Source organism: Sceloporus occidentalis, unplaced genomic scaffold (assembly GCF_023333645.1).
Source record: "Sceloporus occidentalis isolate IW3139 unplaced genomic scaffold, rSceOcc1.0.p SCAF_1, whole genome shotgun sequence".
NCBI lineage: Eukaryota > Metazoa > Chordata > Lepidosauria > Squamata > Phrynosomatidae > Sceloporus > Sceloporus occidentalis.
Window position 1 is genome coordinate 1,466,102 of NW_028316981.1, and position 18,611 is coordinate 1,484,712.

General features: G+C 48.0%; 1 protein-coding gene across 1 annotated transcript; it reads right to left on the minus strand.

Moving 5' to 3' along the window:
- Nucleotides 1-1,499: 1,499 nt before the first annotated feature.
- On the minus strand, nt 1,500-17,491 carry LOC149320328 (uncharacterized). Its single transcript, XM_089500871.1, has 6 exons — nt 17,298-17,491; nt 15,702-16,221; nt 14,716-14,842; nt 13,850-13,917; nt 8,403-8,529; nt 1,500-5,364 (listed from the first exon to the last, which is right to left on the minus strand). Exons 2-6 carry the CDS (start codon nt 16,116-16,118, stop codon nt 3,866-3,868), a joined length of 2,238 nt encoding a protein of 745 aa, XP_089356997.1. The 5' UTR covers nt 16,119-16,221; nt 17,298-17,491; the 3' UTR covers nt 1,500-3,865.
- Nucleotides 17,492-18,611: the final 1,120 nt, after the last annotated feature.

Sequence of the window (18,611 nt, forward strand, 5' to 3'; positions counted from 1 at the left end):
ATTTCTACTTTCCTTATAATAATTTTTTGTTTTTTACAATAGTTGTTGTTAAGGTCTGGTTAGAATACGCAATTCTCACATAATTCTACATTCCAATCGTGAGACTCATCCCACCAGGTTTCAGTGATGCCTATTATATCATATTTGCTTTGTTGTACTAGGAGGTCAAGTTCATCTTGCTTATTTCCCATGCTCTGTGCATTAGTGTAGAGGCATGGCAGACCACGGGTCCCATTTACTTGCTGCTTGTGCAAGTTTTTTTGCCTCCCACTGTTGGGTCCTTGCACTTTTTTTCTTGTTTCCTCTATATCTGACTATTTTCTCCAGCCTTTTCGCCTTCCTTAATATTGTCTCCCTTCCCCACGGAACTCAGTTTAAAGCCCTCCTGATCAAGTTCTTGAGACTGTTGGCAAAAACATTTCTTCCAACTGGCGTGCGATGCAACCCGTCCGTTGCAAGAAGTCCCTCCTCATGGAACCGCAGCCCATGATCAAAGAATCCAAATCCTTCTCGGCGGCACCATCTGCGAAGCCAGTTGTTGACATCCACTATTTTCCTCTCCCTTCCTGTACCGTGCCCTTCGACTGGCAGAAGAGACGAGATGACAACCTGTACATCCATTCCTTTCAGCTTTAACATTGGTCTAATGGATCACATGTGTTCCACCTTGTCAGGTGCACTTTTGAAAATCAATGGATCCATTGTTTCTATTACCTAGAAGGAATTCCCCAGGAAAACGTTCAGGACAATGTAATTGCCCCCATCATCAGCCATGGTCCAGCTAACGCATTACTGCATACACAAAGTTTAGAAAGAATACTATAACGTGCTATGTAACAGGAAAACAGAGACAATCATAGAAATAGGGCATTCCAACTAACTGGGCAGGAGGTTAGACATAGACAACAATATATAAGATTGTTGGTGTTGTTGTGTGCCTTCCAGTCGTTTCCAACTTATGGTGAGCCTAAGGTGATCCTATCCAAGGGTTTTCACAGGAGCTCTAGTGGCGCTGTGCTTCAATGTCAGTACTGCAGCCATTCACAGACACAAGGTTGTGAGTTCGATCCTGCAGGGCTCCAAGCTCCACTCAGCCTTTCATCCTTTTGTAGGTCAGTAAAATGAGTACCCAGCTTGTTGGGGGAAATTGGCTTATACATTGTAAACTGCTTAAGGAGTGCACTGATAAGTGGTATAGAAATGTACTTGCTATTGCTCTATTGCTATTTCTGGGGCTGAGAGGTGTGACTCACCCAAGTTCACCCAGTGGATTTCCATGGCTGAGTGGGGAATCAAATCCATCTCTCCAGAGTCCTACTCTTATACTCAAACTACTACTATGCCACACTGGCTCTCAGGATTTAAGATATATGATATTAATGTATATATGATATCAAGTAATTGACTCTGAATGAAACAAAACAAGAAACAAGGCACAGTATGAAGTTGTAGATCTTATTTATTAAGTTAACCAAAAACAGTGTAAATGCAGTCCATACATTGTCTAGCTGTAAACTGTTGATGAATGATACTGATAAGTTACTGTAAAGGGAAACAGTGAGAAAATAAAGAAATGAGACTAATGTTACCCTTGTAAAATATTGTTCTCAAGTGTCCAACACTATCCAGTGCTTTTGGCTTCATACTCTTTCAAAAATTATTGTTATTATATTATTATATCCTGTCCTTCTCCCAAGGCTGGGACTCAGGGTGGCTAACAACATTTAAAAAACACCATACAGTTCAAAACATACAAAAATAGTATGTTAAAATATAATTAAATTACTACATTAGAACAAATTCAGTACTAAAATCCAATTTAAAAGATTAAAATGATTAAAATACAATTAAAACAATATCCCAGCACCCTGTCACCTGCCTTACAAACTTTCTGCTTTAAAAGCCTAGCTAAACAAGTAGGTCTTAGCCTGCTGGCGGAAGGATAACAAAGAAGGGGCCATTCTGGCCTCCCTGCGGAGGGAGTACCAAAGTCTAGGGGGAAAGGCCCTCTCTCGTGTCCCCACCAACCACACTTGTGAAGGTGGTGGGATGGAGAGAAGGGCCTCCCCTGAGGATCTCAGAGCCCAGGCTGGCTCATATAGGAAGATACGGTTTGCCAAATAGCCTGGACCTGAGCCATATAGGGCTTTTTAGGTCATCACCAGCACTTTGAATTTTGCACAGATACAGAGTGGCAACCAGTGGAGCTGTTTCAACAGGGGTGTTGTGTGATCTCTAAAACCTGCCCCTGTTAGCAGAATGGCTGCAGCTCTTTGGACCAGCTGAAGTTCCTGAACACTCCTCAAAGGCAACCCCATGTAGAGTGCATTACAGTAGTCCAAATAGATGTAACCAAGGCATGTACCACCAGTGCCAGATCCGGCATCTCAAGGAATGGGCACAGTTGGTGCACATGTTTTAAATGTGCAAAAGCACTCCTGGTCACTTCACAGACCGGGGCTTCCAGGTTCAAAGCTGAGTCCAGGAGTAGCTCCAAACTGTGAACCAGTGCCTTCAGGGGGAGTGGGACCCCATCTAACATAGGCTGGATTTCTATTCCCTGATCTGCCTTCTGACTGACCAGGGGCACCTCTCTCTTATCTGGATTAAGTTTCAACTTCTTTGTCCTTATCCAGTCCATTACTGAAGACAGACACTGGTTGAGGACCAGGACAGCCTTATAGGATTGAGGTGGGAAGGAGTAGTAGAGCTGCGTGTCATCTGCATATTGACTCCGGACAGTGGCTTCATGAATATGTTAAACAGCATAGGGGACAACACAGAACCCTGAGAGACCCCACAGGCCAATGGCCTGGGGGTCAAGCAAGAGTCCCCTAGCATCATTTTCTGGTGTTAAGGGAGGCTATCCAGAAGGATACCAGGATTGATGGTATAGAAAACTGCTAAGAGGTCCAGGAGAACCAACAGGGACACACTCTCTCCATCCAGTTCCCTGCATAAGTCATCCATCAAGGCAACCAATGCTGTCTCTGTTTCATAGCCAGGACTGAAACCAGATTGAAATGGCCTGTTACAGCTGGTTGTATTCTGTTTTGGCTTTTGGCCACTGTCCTACACCAGACGTCTTATTAAAAGACGGAGGCAGCCAACAATAACACTAGCTCCTGTCCTACTTCCTTCTCTCCCCACAGTCATGGGGGCTTAGCAACAACAACAACAACAAAAAAAAAAAAGGGGGGGGGAATCACCAGGGAAGGAGAGGAACAAGAGGCCAAGATGACCCTCACACTCCACTGTGGCTGCTGACTGACCCCAAACCCCTTCCAACCTGGAACCTCCTCTCCTTGTGCCCCTAAATCCTCTGCACCATACTGGCTATTTGCTCAAACATGAAGCATGAAGCACAGACTATGCATGATATATACTTGTGCAAGACATATGATATATATGTACATGATATATACCTGTGCAGGCTTCCCACCTGGAAGCATGGAACAAAATAATAATGTTTTGCACAGAAAAACTAACAGAATACCTGATCAGGTAACCATCTGCGGAACTCATAAATGCCTGCTATCTATCTGACCCCTTTACAGGAAAAAATCAAGATGTATGAAGGCAGTCCTCCAGCTAAAGCATTTCTATAATGATGGTATCTCTATGGTTTCTCTTTAATGTGGATTTCTTCATGCCTGAAAAGGTGTGAAATTTCAGGAAAATGTTTCCTACAGGCCTGTGGTCTGTATAGTTTCTCTCCTGAATGGATTCCCTCATATTCAAAAGGTGTGAATTTTGAGGAAAATATTCAGATATAACAATTGAATGATTTCACTTCTCTGTGGATTCTCCGATCCTTCAAAAGGTGCCAGGTTTGAATAAAGCATTTCCTACACTCCTCACATTGTTATGATTTCTCTCCTCTGTGGACTCTCTGATGCTTCACAAGAGCTGACTGTTGAGCAAAGCCATTCCCACAGTGCTGGCATGTGTATGGTTTCTCTCCTGTATGGACTCTCTGATGTCTCATAAGAGATGACGTTTGAGCAAAACCTTTCCCACACTGGTGGCATGTGTATGGCTTCTCTCCTGTGTGTACTCTTTGATGCTTCACAATATCTGACTTGTAAGCAAAACCTTTTCCACACTGCTGGCATGTATATGGTTTCTCTCCTGTGTGGTTTCTCTCATGAGTTACAAGAGTTGACTTGTGAACAAAACATTTCCCACACTCCTGGCATGTGTATGGTTTCTCTCCTGTATGGACTCTCTGATGCTTCACAAGGTTTGATTTCTCAGCAAAACCTTTCCCACACTTCTGGCATATGTATGGTTTCTCTCCTGTGTGGACTGTCTGGTGCCTCACAAGAGATGACCTCTGAACAAAGCCTTTCCCACACTGCTGGCATGTGTGTGGTTTCTCTTCTCTGTGGACTATCTGATGGTAAACATGTTTTGTCTTTTGAGCAAAACCTTTCCCACACTGCTGACATGTGTATGGTTTTTCTCCTGTGTGGACTCTCTGATGGGAAACAAGGTTTGCCTTCTGAGCAAAACCTTTCCCACAATGTTGACATGTGTATGGTTTCTCTCCTGTATGGATTCTCTGATGCTTCACAAGATCTGACTTGGAAGCAAAACCTTTCCCACACTGCTGGCATGTGTATGGTTTCTCTCCTGTGTGCACTCTCTGATGCTTCACAAGATCTGACCTCTGAGCAAAACCTTTCCCACACTGCTGGCATGTATATGGTTTCTCTCCTGAGTGGAATTTCTGGTGCAGCAGAAGAGCTGACTTCTCAGCAAAACATTTCCCACACTGCTGGCATGTATATGGTTTCTCTCCTGTGTGGACTCTCTGATGCTTTACAAGAGTTGACCTCTGAGCAAAGCATGTCCCACACTGCTGGCATTTGTACGGTTTCTCTCCTGTGTGGACTCTCTGGTGCCTCAGAAGAGCTGACTTCTGAGCAAAACCTTTCTCACACTGCTGGCATATATATGGTTTCTCTCCTGTATGGTTTTTCCAGTGGGTCATAGGATCTCTATGCACTTTCAAATGTGCCATAAGTAGTGAATTGTATGCAAAGCATTTTCCACACTTCCGGCATTTGTGTGGTTTCTTTACTATGTGGGCTTCTTGATAATTTATACTGTATAATTTAGAAGCAAAACCTTCCACACATGAAATTTCATACCTGAAGGGTTTCTTTAGGGAATGAGGCCTCTTGCAAGGCACAAATGCCATATTTTGCAGAAAACATTTCCCAGATACATTGTGTTTGTAGGGCTTCTCTCTGATATAACTTCCCTCTTCTGAATGTTGACCTTGCTTAATAAATTCCACTATTGGCCTAAAACAATTCCCATACTTAACACATACATATGTTTTCATCCAGTCTTCTGCTGTGAAGAAGAAAAGCAGAAAATAATAATGGTGTGAAAAAGCATTTCAGGGTATGGGAAGCAGATTAAAGACAAATGAATCATCAGAACAAAAAAGGCATCCTATGCTCCCTCTTACGACATAAATCCAGATGATCTGATAGCCTGTAACTTCCCATGAGAGCTTCCTTGAGTGTTACAAGCTTCAGGGGAAGGCTCTCTCCAGAAGATTTTGACCATAGAGTCAGGCTGGAGGACCTCTAGATGCCTAATAGGCAACTTCTGAAGTTCTTCCAGCATGAGTCTAAGGTCAACCAGCAGAAATATCAGGATCGTACTCTATAAATCAAATCAATCAATCAGTAAATAAAACGTTTATACTCAGCGACCTTTTAAGCTCCACATGAAAACATTTTCATGCACGCCTGTATCATTTTAGCTTTGTGTCACCCACTATACCAGTCATAACAGGCCAAGGGAACTGCTCAATATGGCTGAAGATAAGGACTTGGGGGCAAGCACCTGGCTCCCTGGACTGTTGCTTTCCTCTCTTGTTTGAGGCCTTCCCAGAGACATCTGCTCTCAGAGACATGGAGCAAGACTACAGAGCAGGTGTTGGCAACCCCCGGCCCGCGGGCCGTATGCGGCCCGCGGAGGCGGCAGGACCAGCCTGCTGCTCTTAAAGGGCCAGGGGCAGCTTGGAAGCCAAGAGGCCTCCCAGGCTGCCCCCGGCCTTTTAAGAGCAGTGGTAGCGAGGAGGAGGACGAGGCCTGGCTTCATCCACCTCCTCGCCCTCTCTGCTCTTAAAGGGCCAGAGGCAGCCTGAGAGGCCTCTTGGCCCTAAGCTGTCCCTGGTCCTTTAAGGGCAGCAAGGAGGAGGAAGATGAAGCCAGGCCTCATCCTCCTCCTCCCCGCCGCCGCGCTAAAGGGCCAGGGGCAGCTTAGGAGTCAAGAGGCCTCCAGGCTGCCTCTGGCCCTTTAAGATCAGTGGGGGCGTGGAAGACCAGCCCGGTCCTGCCGCCGCCGCCAAGAGGGGAAGGAAGCCTTCCCCTGGGGCGGCTTCCCTGCCTTTTTTTTTATATACCGCTATTCCAAAGATCATAGCGGTGAACAGCAAGATAGCTAATTAGCAAGTAAGCTAATTTGCCCCCAACAGTCTGGGTACTCATTTTAGCGACCTCGGAAGGATGCAAGCCTGAGTTGAGTTTGGGCCCTTTTGCTGGTCTTGAACTCGCAACCTTGTGGTTTTGAGTGAATGGCTGCAGTACAGGCATTTAACCACTGCGCCACCAGGGCTCCCAGGGCGTCCCGGGCCTCTGGCTGGAGCCCAAGAGGGGAGGGATGCCTTCCCCTGGGGCGGCTTCCCTGCCCTCTTGGGCTCCCAGGGCAGCCTGGGCTACTGGCTGGAGCCCAGGGAGGGGAGGGAGGCCTTCCCCTGGGGCAGCTTCCCTGCCCTCTTGGGCTCCCAGAGCGGCCCGGGCCCCTGGCTGGAGTCCAGGGAGGGGAGGGAGGCCTTCCCCTGGGGCGGCTTCCCTCCCCTCTTGGGCTCCCAGGGCGGACCGGGCCCCTGGCTGGAGGCCAAGAGGGGAGGGAGACCTTCCCATGGGGCGGCTTCCCTCCCCTCTTGGGATCCAAGGGCTCCACCTTTCCCTCTTCCTCCTCCTCTTCTTCCCCTCTTGTCTTTCTGTTCTTCTTTATCCTCTTCTTCTTCCTCCTCCTCTCTTCCTCCTCCTCTTCTTCCCCTCCTCCTCCTCTTCCCCTCTTGTCTTCTTCTCTTCCTCCTCCTCTTCTTTTCCTCCTTCTTTTCCTCTTCCTCTCTTCCTCCTCTTTTTCCCCTCTTCTCTTCTTTTTCTGGAGGGAGGCCTGGGGCCGCACGGGCCGAAATGGAGCCCGTGGAAGCGGCCTCCCGCCTCCATGGGCTCCCCCATGGCCGTTGCGGCCCCAGACCTCTCTCTCTGGAGGGAGGCCTGGGGCAACACGGGCCGAGAAGGGGCCCACGGAAGCGGCCTGCCGCCTCCTGGGCTCCTCCACAGCCCTTGGAGCCCTTTCGGCCGAAGGGAAGGGCCTGGGACAGGTGCCCAAGCCCTTCCCTTCAGCTGAAATGGCCCCTTGGAGCCCTTTTGGACGAAGGGAAGAGCTGAAGGGAAGGGCCTGGGACAGGTGCCCAAGCCCTTCCCTTCGGCCTCCCTCCCCTTCGGCCGAAAGGGCCCCTTGGAGCCCATTCGGCCGAGGGAAGGGACCGAGGAGGAGGGCGGGTACACACCTCCTCCTCCCCGTGGGGCTTCGGTGGAAGCTCCACCCCTGGCGTGCGGCTCCACCCCTGGAGGGTGGAAGCTCCACCCCCGGCATGCGGCCCCGCCCCCAGAGGGTGGAAGCTCCACCCCCCGGCTTCGGCCCCCCCAGTTGTCTGAGGGACACCAACCCGGCCCCCGGCTCAAAAAGGTTGCCTACCCCTACTACAGAGAATGGAAGATTTGTGAGAAAAGTCTGAGGGAGGCGAGCTTCCTGTCAGAGCTGAGACTGAACCTTAGTTTCCAGGAATGGGAGCAACTGGCACACAAATCTTAAATATGCAAAAGCACTCTTAGTCATTGCAGAGACCTGGGCCTCCAGGTTCACAGCTGAGTCCAGGAATAGCCTCAAACTATGAACCTGCGTCTTCAGGGGGGACTGTAACCCCATCTCCATGGCCTGGAAAAGTGCCGGATTGGGGCCTTTGGGCTGCCAGTATGGCTGCCCTGGCCCCAATCCTCCACGGAAAGTGGCGGCTACGGTCTGCCCGTTTTCCGTGGTCTGTGCTGGGCCTTTGTCAGCATAGCTTCTTGCCTCACAGAAGCATGCAATCCCACCACATTTTTAAATGGAAATGATCAAAAAGGGAAGAAGAGAGCCTTACCAAAACAGACTATAACTCCACAGGTTTCCTCATGATCTTCATATACAGGGCTCATCCCTTTCCCATCAGGACCCCCTTCAAAGTACTGTATCTGATAATGGCATTATTATAAATGAATCTTAAAAGAGAAGACATAATCATCCAGGGAAAGAGAGAGCCTTACCAAGAGAGTCCATGATCCCAGAGATCTCTGCCGTGATCTGCCTGTGCAGGGCTCTCTGGTGTGGAGCCAGTAGGGCCCACTCCTCCGGGGAGAAAGACACGGCCACCTCCTCAAAAGTCAACAGGCTCTAAAGACAGAAGAAAAAGGTTCTTGCTCACACTGGACATCAAGATGGCTGCCGGCTGTAGCAATTAGAACAAAACAGTCTCACTGGCTGATACAGCTCCAAAGGCAGCTGAGATGAGACTGGTTCTTCTGCCTACACCAGCATGAACATCGTGAACAAAGTGTGACAAACACAGGAGCCTGAGCCCATGACATATTCTACACCTTCAGTAAATGGAGACAGGCTTTAAAGAAATATTAGGCAACAGCAGATGGGGTGGGCAGCTCAAACGTGGGCATTTCAGCATGCCAGGAGGGATGATGCTGGATCACATCCAACTTCCATGTTGGCCCACTGTCAGCTGGTGTTTTTGGTTGGTTTGTTTTTCAGTTTTGGGGGGGAGGGTTGTGGAATTTTATATCATACCCTCCAACTGTCCCAATTTGGCAGCCACAATGCCATTTAATTCTCTTTTGTCTACTTTTTCAGCAGATTCTATATAACTGCTGGCATACTCAAGGAGGATTTAGAGTAGAGAGGAGAAAGTGACCTGGGAACAGTGTTTCAGGGGGTTCTCCTTTAATTTTTAACTTTTTCTTATTTACTTTTTTTCTTTAAGGTGCTTGTGGGGACTTTTGCTCAGAGGAAGTGAGACAGAGACCTGTCTCCAGAAGAAGCAAGTAGCCAGAAGCTCTCTAGATAATTATAGGCCCAGTTGACTGAGCTCCTAACGGAGCTTGGGGACAAAGGCCATGCCAATAGGGGTCCTTTACGCTGGTGTTTAACAGGGGAAGCCCATAGTTGAGCCGGTCTTGTTTCAGTGCCTCCTTATGACTTCTCAGTATGGACACTGAGGGACCTGTTGCAGTCACCTGCAACGCTTGTGGGATGTTTGTCTTCTTGCCTATGGATGTGGAAAACATCACCTGCACCAAGTGCATATTGGTAGCCCTGTTAGTAGAGAAGGTCTAGTAGCTGGAGGCCCAGGTATCTACACTTCAGCATCTTAGGAAGCAAGAGGTTTTCTTGGACAGAACGGAAAGGACTGAGTGCAAGTTGGTAGTCCTGTTGGAAGACTTGTCCTTCCTAGTAGAGTCTGGCAAAATCCAACTCCTGAAGACTCTCTAAGTGTATGCGTACTTCCTCAACAATAACCTTTGCCATTTTGGCAACATTCTGTTGTTCCTTGGCCACACATGTTTTTCATCTGTGAAATGTTGGAGCATATGTTATAGGGTGCTAGAGAAAGTGTGGGGAGTAAACCCTTGGTTTTCAACCAATTAGAAAACAGAGATAGGATATGAAATGTCTGTGGTGGGTATGTATATAACAAACAAAAGATTAAGAAATAACAAATTAATAATAAAACTACATAGTCTAAATCTATAAATAGATATGGATGAACATCCATGAGATATAAATCATTCATGGCTCAAACTCCTAGTAGGTCTACCTACAAAGAGACACCAAATATAGTCTTCATACATAGCCAATAAGGTTCTTATGTTCTCCAATTTTGAGCAACATATCACCTGAAAAGTGGCATTAAAAATAACTTCCCCACCCCTGCCTCAAACATTCCTTGTAGAGGCCAACGTTGCTCCTGGTCCTGCTGGTTCCTTGGGAGTTCCAGAAGCTCCTGTAGCCTCCCTCTGAATGCCAGCTGCTGAACACAGAGGGAGAGGGATTTGTTATGGACCAAGGAAGGAGGATGTAGGAGAATTTTTCCTATGTGCTGAATGACATTGCTTTTGCACTCATGCAAACAAGAGAGAGCTTGACTTTTGGATTAACACAGGAGAATTTCCTACTACTTAGACATAAACTGCAAAGTTAATCTTCAAGAAAGCTGTAAAGAGGGATCTCTTCCGGCAAGCCTTCCCAGAATAAATTACTCAGCCAAGTATATGTGATGACTCTGTCCACTATTATTGTTTTCATTGTTTTATGTAATTTTAACCTTAAACTGTTTAATTATTTTTAAAGGGGGGATATTTTGTATATATTGTTGTATTCTTTTAACATTGTTTTAACAAAAAGCAGGGTATAAATAAAAGTTTTATTATTTATTATTTTTTTACCTGGTGCTTCCTTTTGAGGAAGAAAACAAGTTAACTATTACAAATACACAAATCCAAAGGTCGAAGCACAGATGATTAATCACCCATGCTGCATTTTTCCTACCCATTTGTTTTCTAACTATCAAAGAAATAGCAATAGCAATAGCAAGTACATTTCTATACCACTTATCAGTGCACTTAAACACTCCCTAAGCCCGTGATGGCAAACCTATCACAGGCGTGCCACAGGTGGAACAGAACACAATTTCGGCAGACACGGGGTGAGGCAGAAGGCGGAACAGGCACACGCGTGCCTGTTTCGCCTCCTCCCTGCTATTTTCGGGCCTCCCACTGTCTCTCTGAAAATGGTGCTCGGGAGAAGGAGACAGAAAGGTTCGCCATCACTGCCCTAAGCGGTTTACAAAGTGTAAATTAATTGCCCCCAGAAATCTGGGTACTCATTTTAGCCACCTCCTCTGAAAGGTGCAAGCCTGAGTCAAGCCTGAGCCCTTTCGGTGGTACTGAACTCACAACCTTAGTGGTTGCAGTACAGGCATTTAACCACTGCGCCACGAGGGCGTACGAGACTTGTAGAATTCCAGATGTCATTTGAATTGGCCAGGGGTCAATTGAATTGTCCATACCAGATAATAATAATAATAATAATAATCAACTTTATTTCTAGCCCGCCTTTCCAAAGATCAAGGCAGGTTACAGCACTTAGACCAGGGGTCGGCAACCTGCGGCCCGCGGGCCGGATGCGGCCCGCCAAGGCCTTCCTACCGGCCCCTGCGCAGTCCTGCCGCCGATTGCCGCCGATTTCCCCCGTTTTCTCACCGCTCCGGCCGCCATTTTGTTTTTTCAAAATGGCGGCCGAAGTCTCGCGTGACCTCAGGATGGCAAAGGTCACGCGAGATTTCGGCCGCCATTTTGAAAAACAAAATGGCAGCGCCCATGTAGGAGGCCTGGTGCAGCCCCTGTAGCACTCCAACAGGGTTCCAGGGGCTGCAGCAGGCTCCACCTCGCCCTCCGCCCTCCTCCTCCCTAAGAGCAGGGAAAGGAGGAGGAGGAAGAAGGAAGGAGTACAGAGCGAGGGAGCCAGAGCAGCAGCTGCAGCCACAGCAAGGCCAGAGGTTGGTTCATTGGGGGAGGGGGTTAGTTGGGTGTTCTTTCTGCAAAATCCCCTCTGAGCACCTTGTGGCTTTTCTGAGTTGAAACTGTGCTTGCTTGCTGTAGTTTATTTTCAATTGCATTTTAGTAATTTCCTGGCTTGTAACTTTATTAGTATTATTATTATTATTACTACTTGCCCTGGGTGTTCTTTCTGCAAAATCCCCTCTCAATGAGAAAGGGGGGAGGAGGTGGAAAGGTGAGTCATTTCAGGTCTGCCTTGGGTTTTTTCCATTATTTTTTAAAAATATATAACACTTATTTTTGTTTTTTTATTTCATTATTTTTATTATTTATGAAGGTGAGACAGTGTGACTTTCCAAAGTGCTGTAACAAAGGTCTGTTGTAATAATGATAGTGGTAGTGGTGATGATGATGATGCTTCGGTGGAAGCTCCACCCCCAGTGTGTGGCTCCGCCCCTGGAGGGTGGAAGCTCCACCCCGGCATGTGGCTCCACCCCCAGAAGGTGGAAGCTCCACCCCCGGCATATGGCCCCACCCCTGGAGGGTGGAAGCTCCACCCCCGGCTTCGGCTCCACAGTTGTCTGAGGGACAGCAACCTGGCCCCCGACTCAAAAAGGTTGCCTACCCCTGACTTAGACCATACAACAATGCACCAACACCTTGTATTGCACCCGGAAGCGAATGGGCAGCCAATGAAGGTCTTTAAGGATAGGTGTTATGTGGCTGGCCCTGGAAGATCCAGTGACCAGTCTTGCTGCCATATTCTGAACCAGTTGAAGCTTCCGAGTATGGTGCAAGGGTTGCCCCATGTAGAGCGCATTACAGAAATCCAGTCGAGAGGTTACCAGAGCATGTACCACCGTTTCAAGGTCCCCCCGGCCCAGGAAGGGTCGCAGCTGGCATATCAGCTGAAGCTGATAACCGGCGCTCCTGACCGTTGCATCCACCTGAGATGTAAGGTGGAGCAACGAGTCCAGGAGCACCCCCAGACTGCGAACTGAGTCCTTCACGGGAAGCGTGATCCCGTTCAGGACAGGTGGACAAATATCCATCCCCGGGCCCGGGGAACCTATCACGAGCACTTCCATTTTCTCTGGATTCAAACTGAGTCTGTTTTCCCTCATCCAGCCCATTACCGACCTCAGACAGGCATCCAGAGGAGAGATGCCATCCCTGGTCACCGCATCAGTCGGAGACATAGAGAAATATATTTGGGTGTCATCAGCGTACTGATAACACCGCGCCCCATGTCTCCGGATGATCTCGCCCAGCAGTTTCATGTAAATGTTAAATAGCATGGGGGACAGAATGGCTCCTTGAGGGACACCAGATGTAAGTACCCTCTTATTGGAGCGCACATCTCCCAGCTGCACCATCTGGAATCTACCCGAGAGGTAGGAGCGGAACCACTGGAGCGCAGTGCCCCTGATTCCTAATTCCCTCAGGTGTTCCAGAAGGATACCATGGTCTATGGTATCGAAAGCCGCTGAGATGTCTAAGAGGACTAACAGGGACACGCTTCCCCTGTCCATGCCCAGACGGAGATCATCGACCAAGGCGACCATGGCAGTCTCAATTCCGTAGCCTGCCTGGAAGCCGGTTTGAAATGGGTCTAGATAATCAGTATCATCCAAGACCGATTGAAGCTGGATAGCAACTGCCCTCTCGATCACCTTCCCGAGAAAAGGCAATAGCGATACAGGCCGATAATTGTTATGCAACAGGGGGTCAAGGGAGGGCTTTTTAAACAATGGTTTTACAATGGCCAATTTCAGACTAGCTGGAAAGTGCCCTTCCCTGAGTGATGTATTAGTTATGCGGTGTAACATCGAAGTTACTGCCGCTCCCCCCTGAGCCGCTAGCCATGAGGGACAGGGATCGAGAGAGCAAGTCGTTTTCCTAACACTTCCAAGGATCTTGTCCACATCCTCGGTACTCACAGATGGCAGATGTCTTTGAACGATTTCTTTACAGGAGGATACAAATATCTATCATCTCCCCTTTTGGGCTAAAGAAAAAGTTCAGAAAAAAAGGAGCTCAACTCTAACACAAACAAAATTCTCCACTAGCACTGAGAGGTATGTGATCTGGGAAAATAGGAACCCAGACTGCTCCGATTCTCTTGTTCTAGGATTCCTTTTCCTTACCTGAACTGGTTCTAGTTCACCACAAAGAGGGAGAGGTGACTGAGTCCTTGGTGGGATCATTCCAGCCTCTGTGGGAGAGAACAAGGCAAGGGGAATCCAGTCACATCGGTTGCTGTTAGAAGTAACAATCCTAAAGACTCATTAGGAAGTACAGGCACACCTCAGTTAACAAAGCCTCTGACAAGCAAACTCCTTTTTACAAAGTCATATTATACCTGCCTTGCCCCATTTCCTCCTCGTCCTCTGCACAGCTGAAACTATTTTAGCAGCATATGCATTGGAAGAATGGTGAGGGAGCTGAAAACTACATAGAGTGTTCAGCATCTGGAGTAAACAATGCATTAATGCTTGAGCTGAAAAACAGTGTGATTCTGCTCTATCTGATCCTACTGCAGCCGTGTGTTCCTGCCCACAACACACAAGGGAAACAGCAGTGCCTCCGGAAACCCTCGCTGACCATGAAGGAACAGCTAAATAGATATAAAATGGAAGAGTACAGAAGCCTGTCTGAACAGCTATCCCGCACACTTAAAAAACAAAAGTAGAAAACCCACGGATGTATGAGTTTGGCCACCAAAATGGAAATGGCAAGAAGCATTTCCTACACTCCTCACATTTTTATGGTTTCTCTCCTCTGTGGACTCTCTGATGCTTCATAGGAGCTGACTGTTGAGCAAAGCCATTCCCACACTGCTGGCATGTGTATGGTTTCTCTCCTGTATGGACTCTCTGATGTCTCATAAGAGATGACGTTTGAGCAAAACCTTTCCCACACTGGTGGCATGTGTATGGCTTCTCTCCTGTGGGCACTCTTTGATGCTTCACAATATCTGACTTGTAAGAAACAACAACAGAGGCATCCTTACCTTGCAGGGGCCCTCCTCCATCACACTCCTCTTTGATTGCACTCCATCGGGGACTCTGCCTGGGATCCAATGGAGCCTTCTCTGTCACAGGGAATTCAGAGTGAACTTCTGACAAGAGGTTTTTGGCCTAAAACAGCAGTCAGGATTCAAAACTTGGATGAGAAAATGGGAAACACTTGGAAGAGGTTTGGGCTTGCGTGGAATGAGACTTCCAACCACCACTAAGCAAGTAAAAAGCCAGTAGCACTTAAGTCCAACTTGAAAATGTCACACAAAATAAGAGCTCAAAAACATGGGATACAAAATGACACTTGTGTTATTACTTGGTAATATATTTTTATATTTGGAACACAAGCAATTCCATGGAGCCCACAGCAAGAACATCTGGAGTTCTGGAAAACTCTGCTTTGACTTATAATGAGAGTCTACTAATGAAGTCATGTTTGTGTGTAATGAAGAACTAAAATAGACATATAGGGAAACAAACATGAAAACCTATTGCTACTGTATAGATATACCCACTTGTACACTCTGTGGGCACAACACTAATGTTGGTAATTTGTTATGTTGGCTTTAGATTTAAAATAACATGAAAAAAATCAGCCACGATAAAAATGTTTCACCCCTTAGAGGTGAAAGCTGGCGACTTGCTAGAGTGGGTGGAAACCCATTCTGTTGCAGAACACATCATGGGTGCAAGTCAGGTTGTGTGGCAGCATCAGCAGGGAAACCTGGGAACTTCCTTTGAAAATCTGGCACACAGGGACCACACACCTGGTTTTAAAAAAGAACCATTCTTTTCAGATGCTTCAGGGACTGAGATTCCACTTCATCAAAAGGCCGATCCTTCACACACTTCTCCTTATCAAAGCCAATTCTGGGAACACCAGATTTCAGCCTTTGCCCCTCAAAGTCAACAGAGACTCAAAAAAGGCAGCCCAGAGCCAAATCCTGCTCACCATGGCCCCAGGAAGAAATGCGCTCACCTGCTGCTCTTTCTCCTTCTTCTCTGCCTCTGCCCGACTCAGGAGGAAACCCTCTGCCAGGGCCACCGCCTGGGAACAGGTCTCTGCCCCACATTCCCTGACCCAGTTCCCCATCTCTGGGGGCAGGATGCTCAGGAACTGCTCCAAGATCACCAGGTCCAGGATCTCATTTTTCGTGTGTCGCTCTGGCTTCAGCCACTGACGGCAGAGATGGTGGAGTCGGCTGCAAACCTCTCGGGGTCCCTCTCCCTCCTTGTAGGAGAACTGTCTGAAGCCCTGGCATTGCGTCTCTGAGCTGACAAGCTCCTCTCTCATGGATCCCTGCATTGTCCTCTCCCAGATTCCCCCACTGCTCTCAGCACTGAGGTCATTGTGGCCTTTTCTTCCTTCAGGACCAAGTGATTTTGGTTCCTCCATCTATGTTTTTTGAAACCAAATGACGCCACAAAAAAGATCAAAGTTATTCTTCCACCATCCGTCTGAGGGCAAAGATGTCCCTAAGATACTCTGCTGCAACAGCCTGCAAAATCAATACATTTTGTTATTACTGATATTATCAGGTATTTACAAAGTATCATCAATGTACATTATTCTCTTAGTACAGGTACCATAGAGGCACTAGAGCCTGTCTAATCTTTTAAGTACTAATCTGATTACTATTTGGATGGGAGATCACCAACAAATATCAGGTGCTGTAGGCTCTATTTCAGAGTAAGGAACGAGTAAAACCATCCCTGAGAATTCCTTGCCTAATAAAATCCCATGAAATTAATGGAGTCATCATAAGAGGAAAGGCAGGTTGAGTTCTTTCACCTAAGAGACACTATCAATAGCGTGAAAGGCATCAATAGAGTGAAAAGCATTTTAAGATCATATCCACTGAAAACAAAAACAGTACAGGATGCTGTCACCATGCTTAACATTCAATGATACATTTTATGCAGAATGTAATATATAGAACCATCATGGCGTCGTGGTTTGAATATTGACCTAAAGCCCAGGAGATCAGTGTGAACTTGGGGTCTCTTCCAATTCTATGATTCTATAAGAGGGGGAGATTCCTCCATTGCCAGGCCCTTTCCCTGGAGAGAAAGAGGGGAAGCCCTTCCTCCTCCCCCCAGAAACCAGGTCTGGGCCTCCCTTCATCATCCCCCAACCCCCCTCTTTCTAGCCTCTCTCTCTCTCTCTCTCTCTCTCTCCCCCTGGGGAGCAGGGCTTCCCTCCCTCCCTCCCTCCATTCCTAGAAGGGATTTCCATCCTCTCCATCCCTCCTGCCCCCTTCTTCCTTCTTCTTCCTCACAGCAGAGCCCTCCATTAAAGGGCTGGGTCTCCCTTCATCCCAAAAGTCTCTCTCTCTGTCTCCCCCCCCCCCCCCCGGGGAGCAGGGCTTCCTTCCCTCCCTCCCTCCCTCCCTGAGAGCCTCTCCATCCCTCCTGCCCACTTCTTCCTTCCTCTTCCTCACAGCAGAGCCCTCCCTTCAAGGGCTGGGTCTCCCTCCCTTCATCCAAAAAGGCTCCCTCTCTCTCTCTCCAAGGACCCCTGGCCCCTAAGAGCCACAACTCCCCCCACAGAGGCGGGGGAGCCACTCCTTCCCACCTCCTCCTCCTCGTGCTCTCTGTTTTCTCTCCTCTCCTGCTGCAACCACTGGGCCTCTTAGCCCTCCCTCCAACACCTGGCCTTCCCAAACAGTTTTCCTGCCCCTCTAGGAATCTAGGCCCTCTGCTCCTTCTCCCTCCGAGGGGACTCTCTAGGAATCTGAGCCTCTGCTCTCTCTCTCTCCGTTGGAGGACTCTCTGGGAACCCGAGGCCTCCATTCTCGCTGCCCTCTTGCAGGAGGAGACCTCTCTATGAAGCTGGGCCTCCCTGCTGGCCCCTGGCTGACCCTGGAGCAGGAGGAGGAGGAGGAGGAGTGTTTGAGAGAAAGAGAGGAAGGGAGGCTGGAGCAGAGGAGGAGGAGGAGGCCAGGAGACTCGCAGTGTTGCCAATTTCGTGACTTTCACATGAAAACGGTGACTTTTCAGAGCTTTCCGTGTGATTTTGGTGCCTGGCTCTATTTCAGTGCATTTTTGGTGACTTTGGCCCATTTCAGCTCCAGCCTGAGAGGGAGGGAGGCTGGCTGCAGAGCAACCAACCCTTTGGAGTGTAACAGTTTTCATCTAATCAGAGGGAGGACTGGAGAAAAAACTCTCTCTCTCTCTCTCTCTCCATGACTCCCTCTGAGAGCAAGGCTAGTGCTACAGAGCAAGAGCAAACCAACCAACTGTTTGGAGGAATCACACTAACAGTTCAGCCAATCAGAGAGAGGACAGTGATTCTCAGGCTCTCCAGGACAAAGCAAAGTGGCTGGAGGGGAGACAAGGAGGCAGGCAACCAGGCACAAAGTGTTGCCCAGGAGGAGTGAGGGATCTTGGCTGGCTTCCCAATTGCCTTGGATTTCCAAGTAAGAAATAAGTTTTAAGGCACACAAAGGCAATACACTCTTACCCCGGGATACGAATGCGCCGCGATACGAAATTTCCGGGTTACGAAAAAAAAATAATAAAAAATATTTCCGGGTTACGAAGGTTATTCCGGGTTACGAATAAAGTTTTGGTGCTTTTCGGCGCTATTTCGCACCAAATCGCGGCTTTTCCCCATTAGCGCCTATGGCTTTTTCGGCTTACGAAGCCTTCCGGGTTACGAAAATGGCGGCGGAACGAATTAATTTCGTAACCCGGGGGCCGAGTGTACTTGATCATGGTATCATCAGTGTTGCCAATTTCGTGACTTTCACACGAAAATGGTGACTTTTCAGAGCTTTTTGTGTGATTTTGGTGCCTGGCTCTATTTCAGTGCATTTTTGGTGACTTTGTCCCATTTCAGCTCCAGACCTGACCTCTGGGAGCGAGGCTGGCTACAGAGCAACCAACC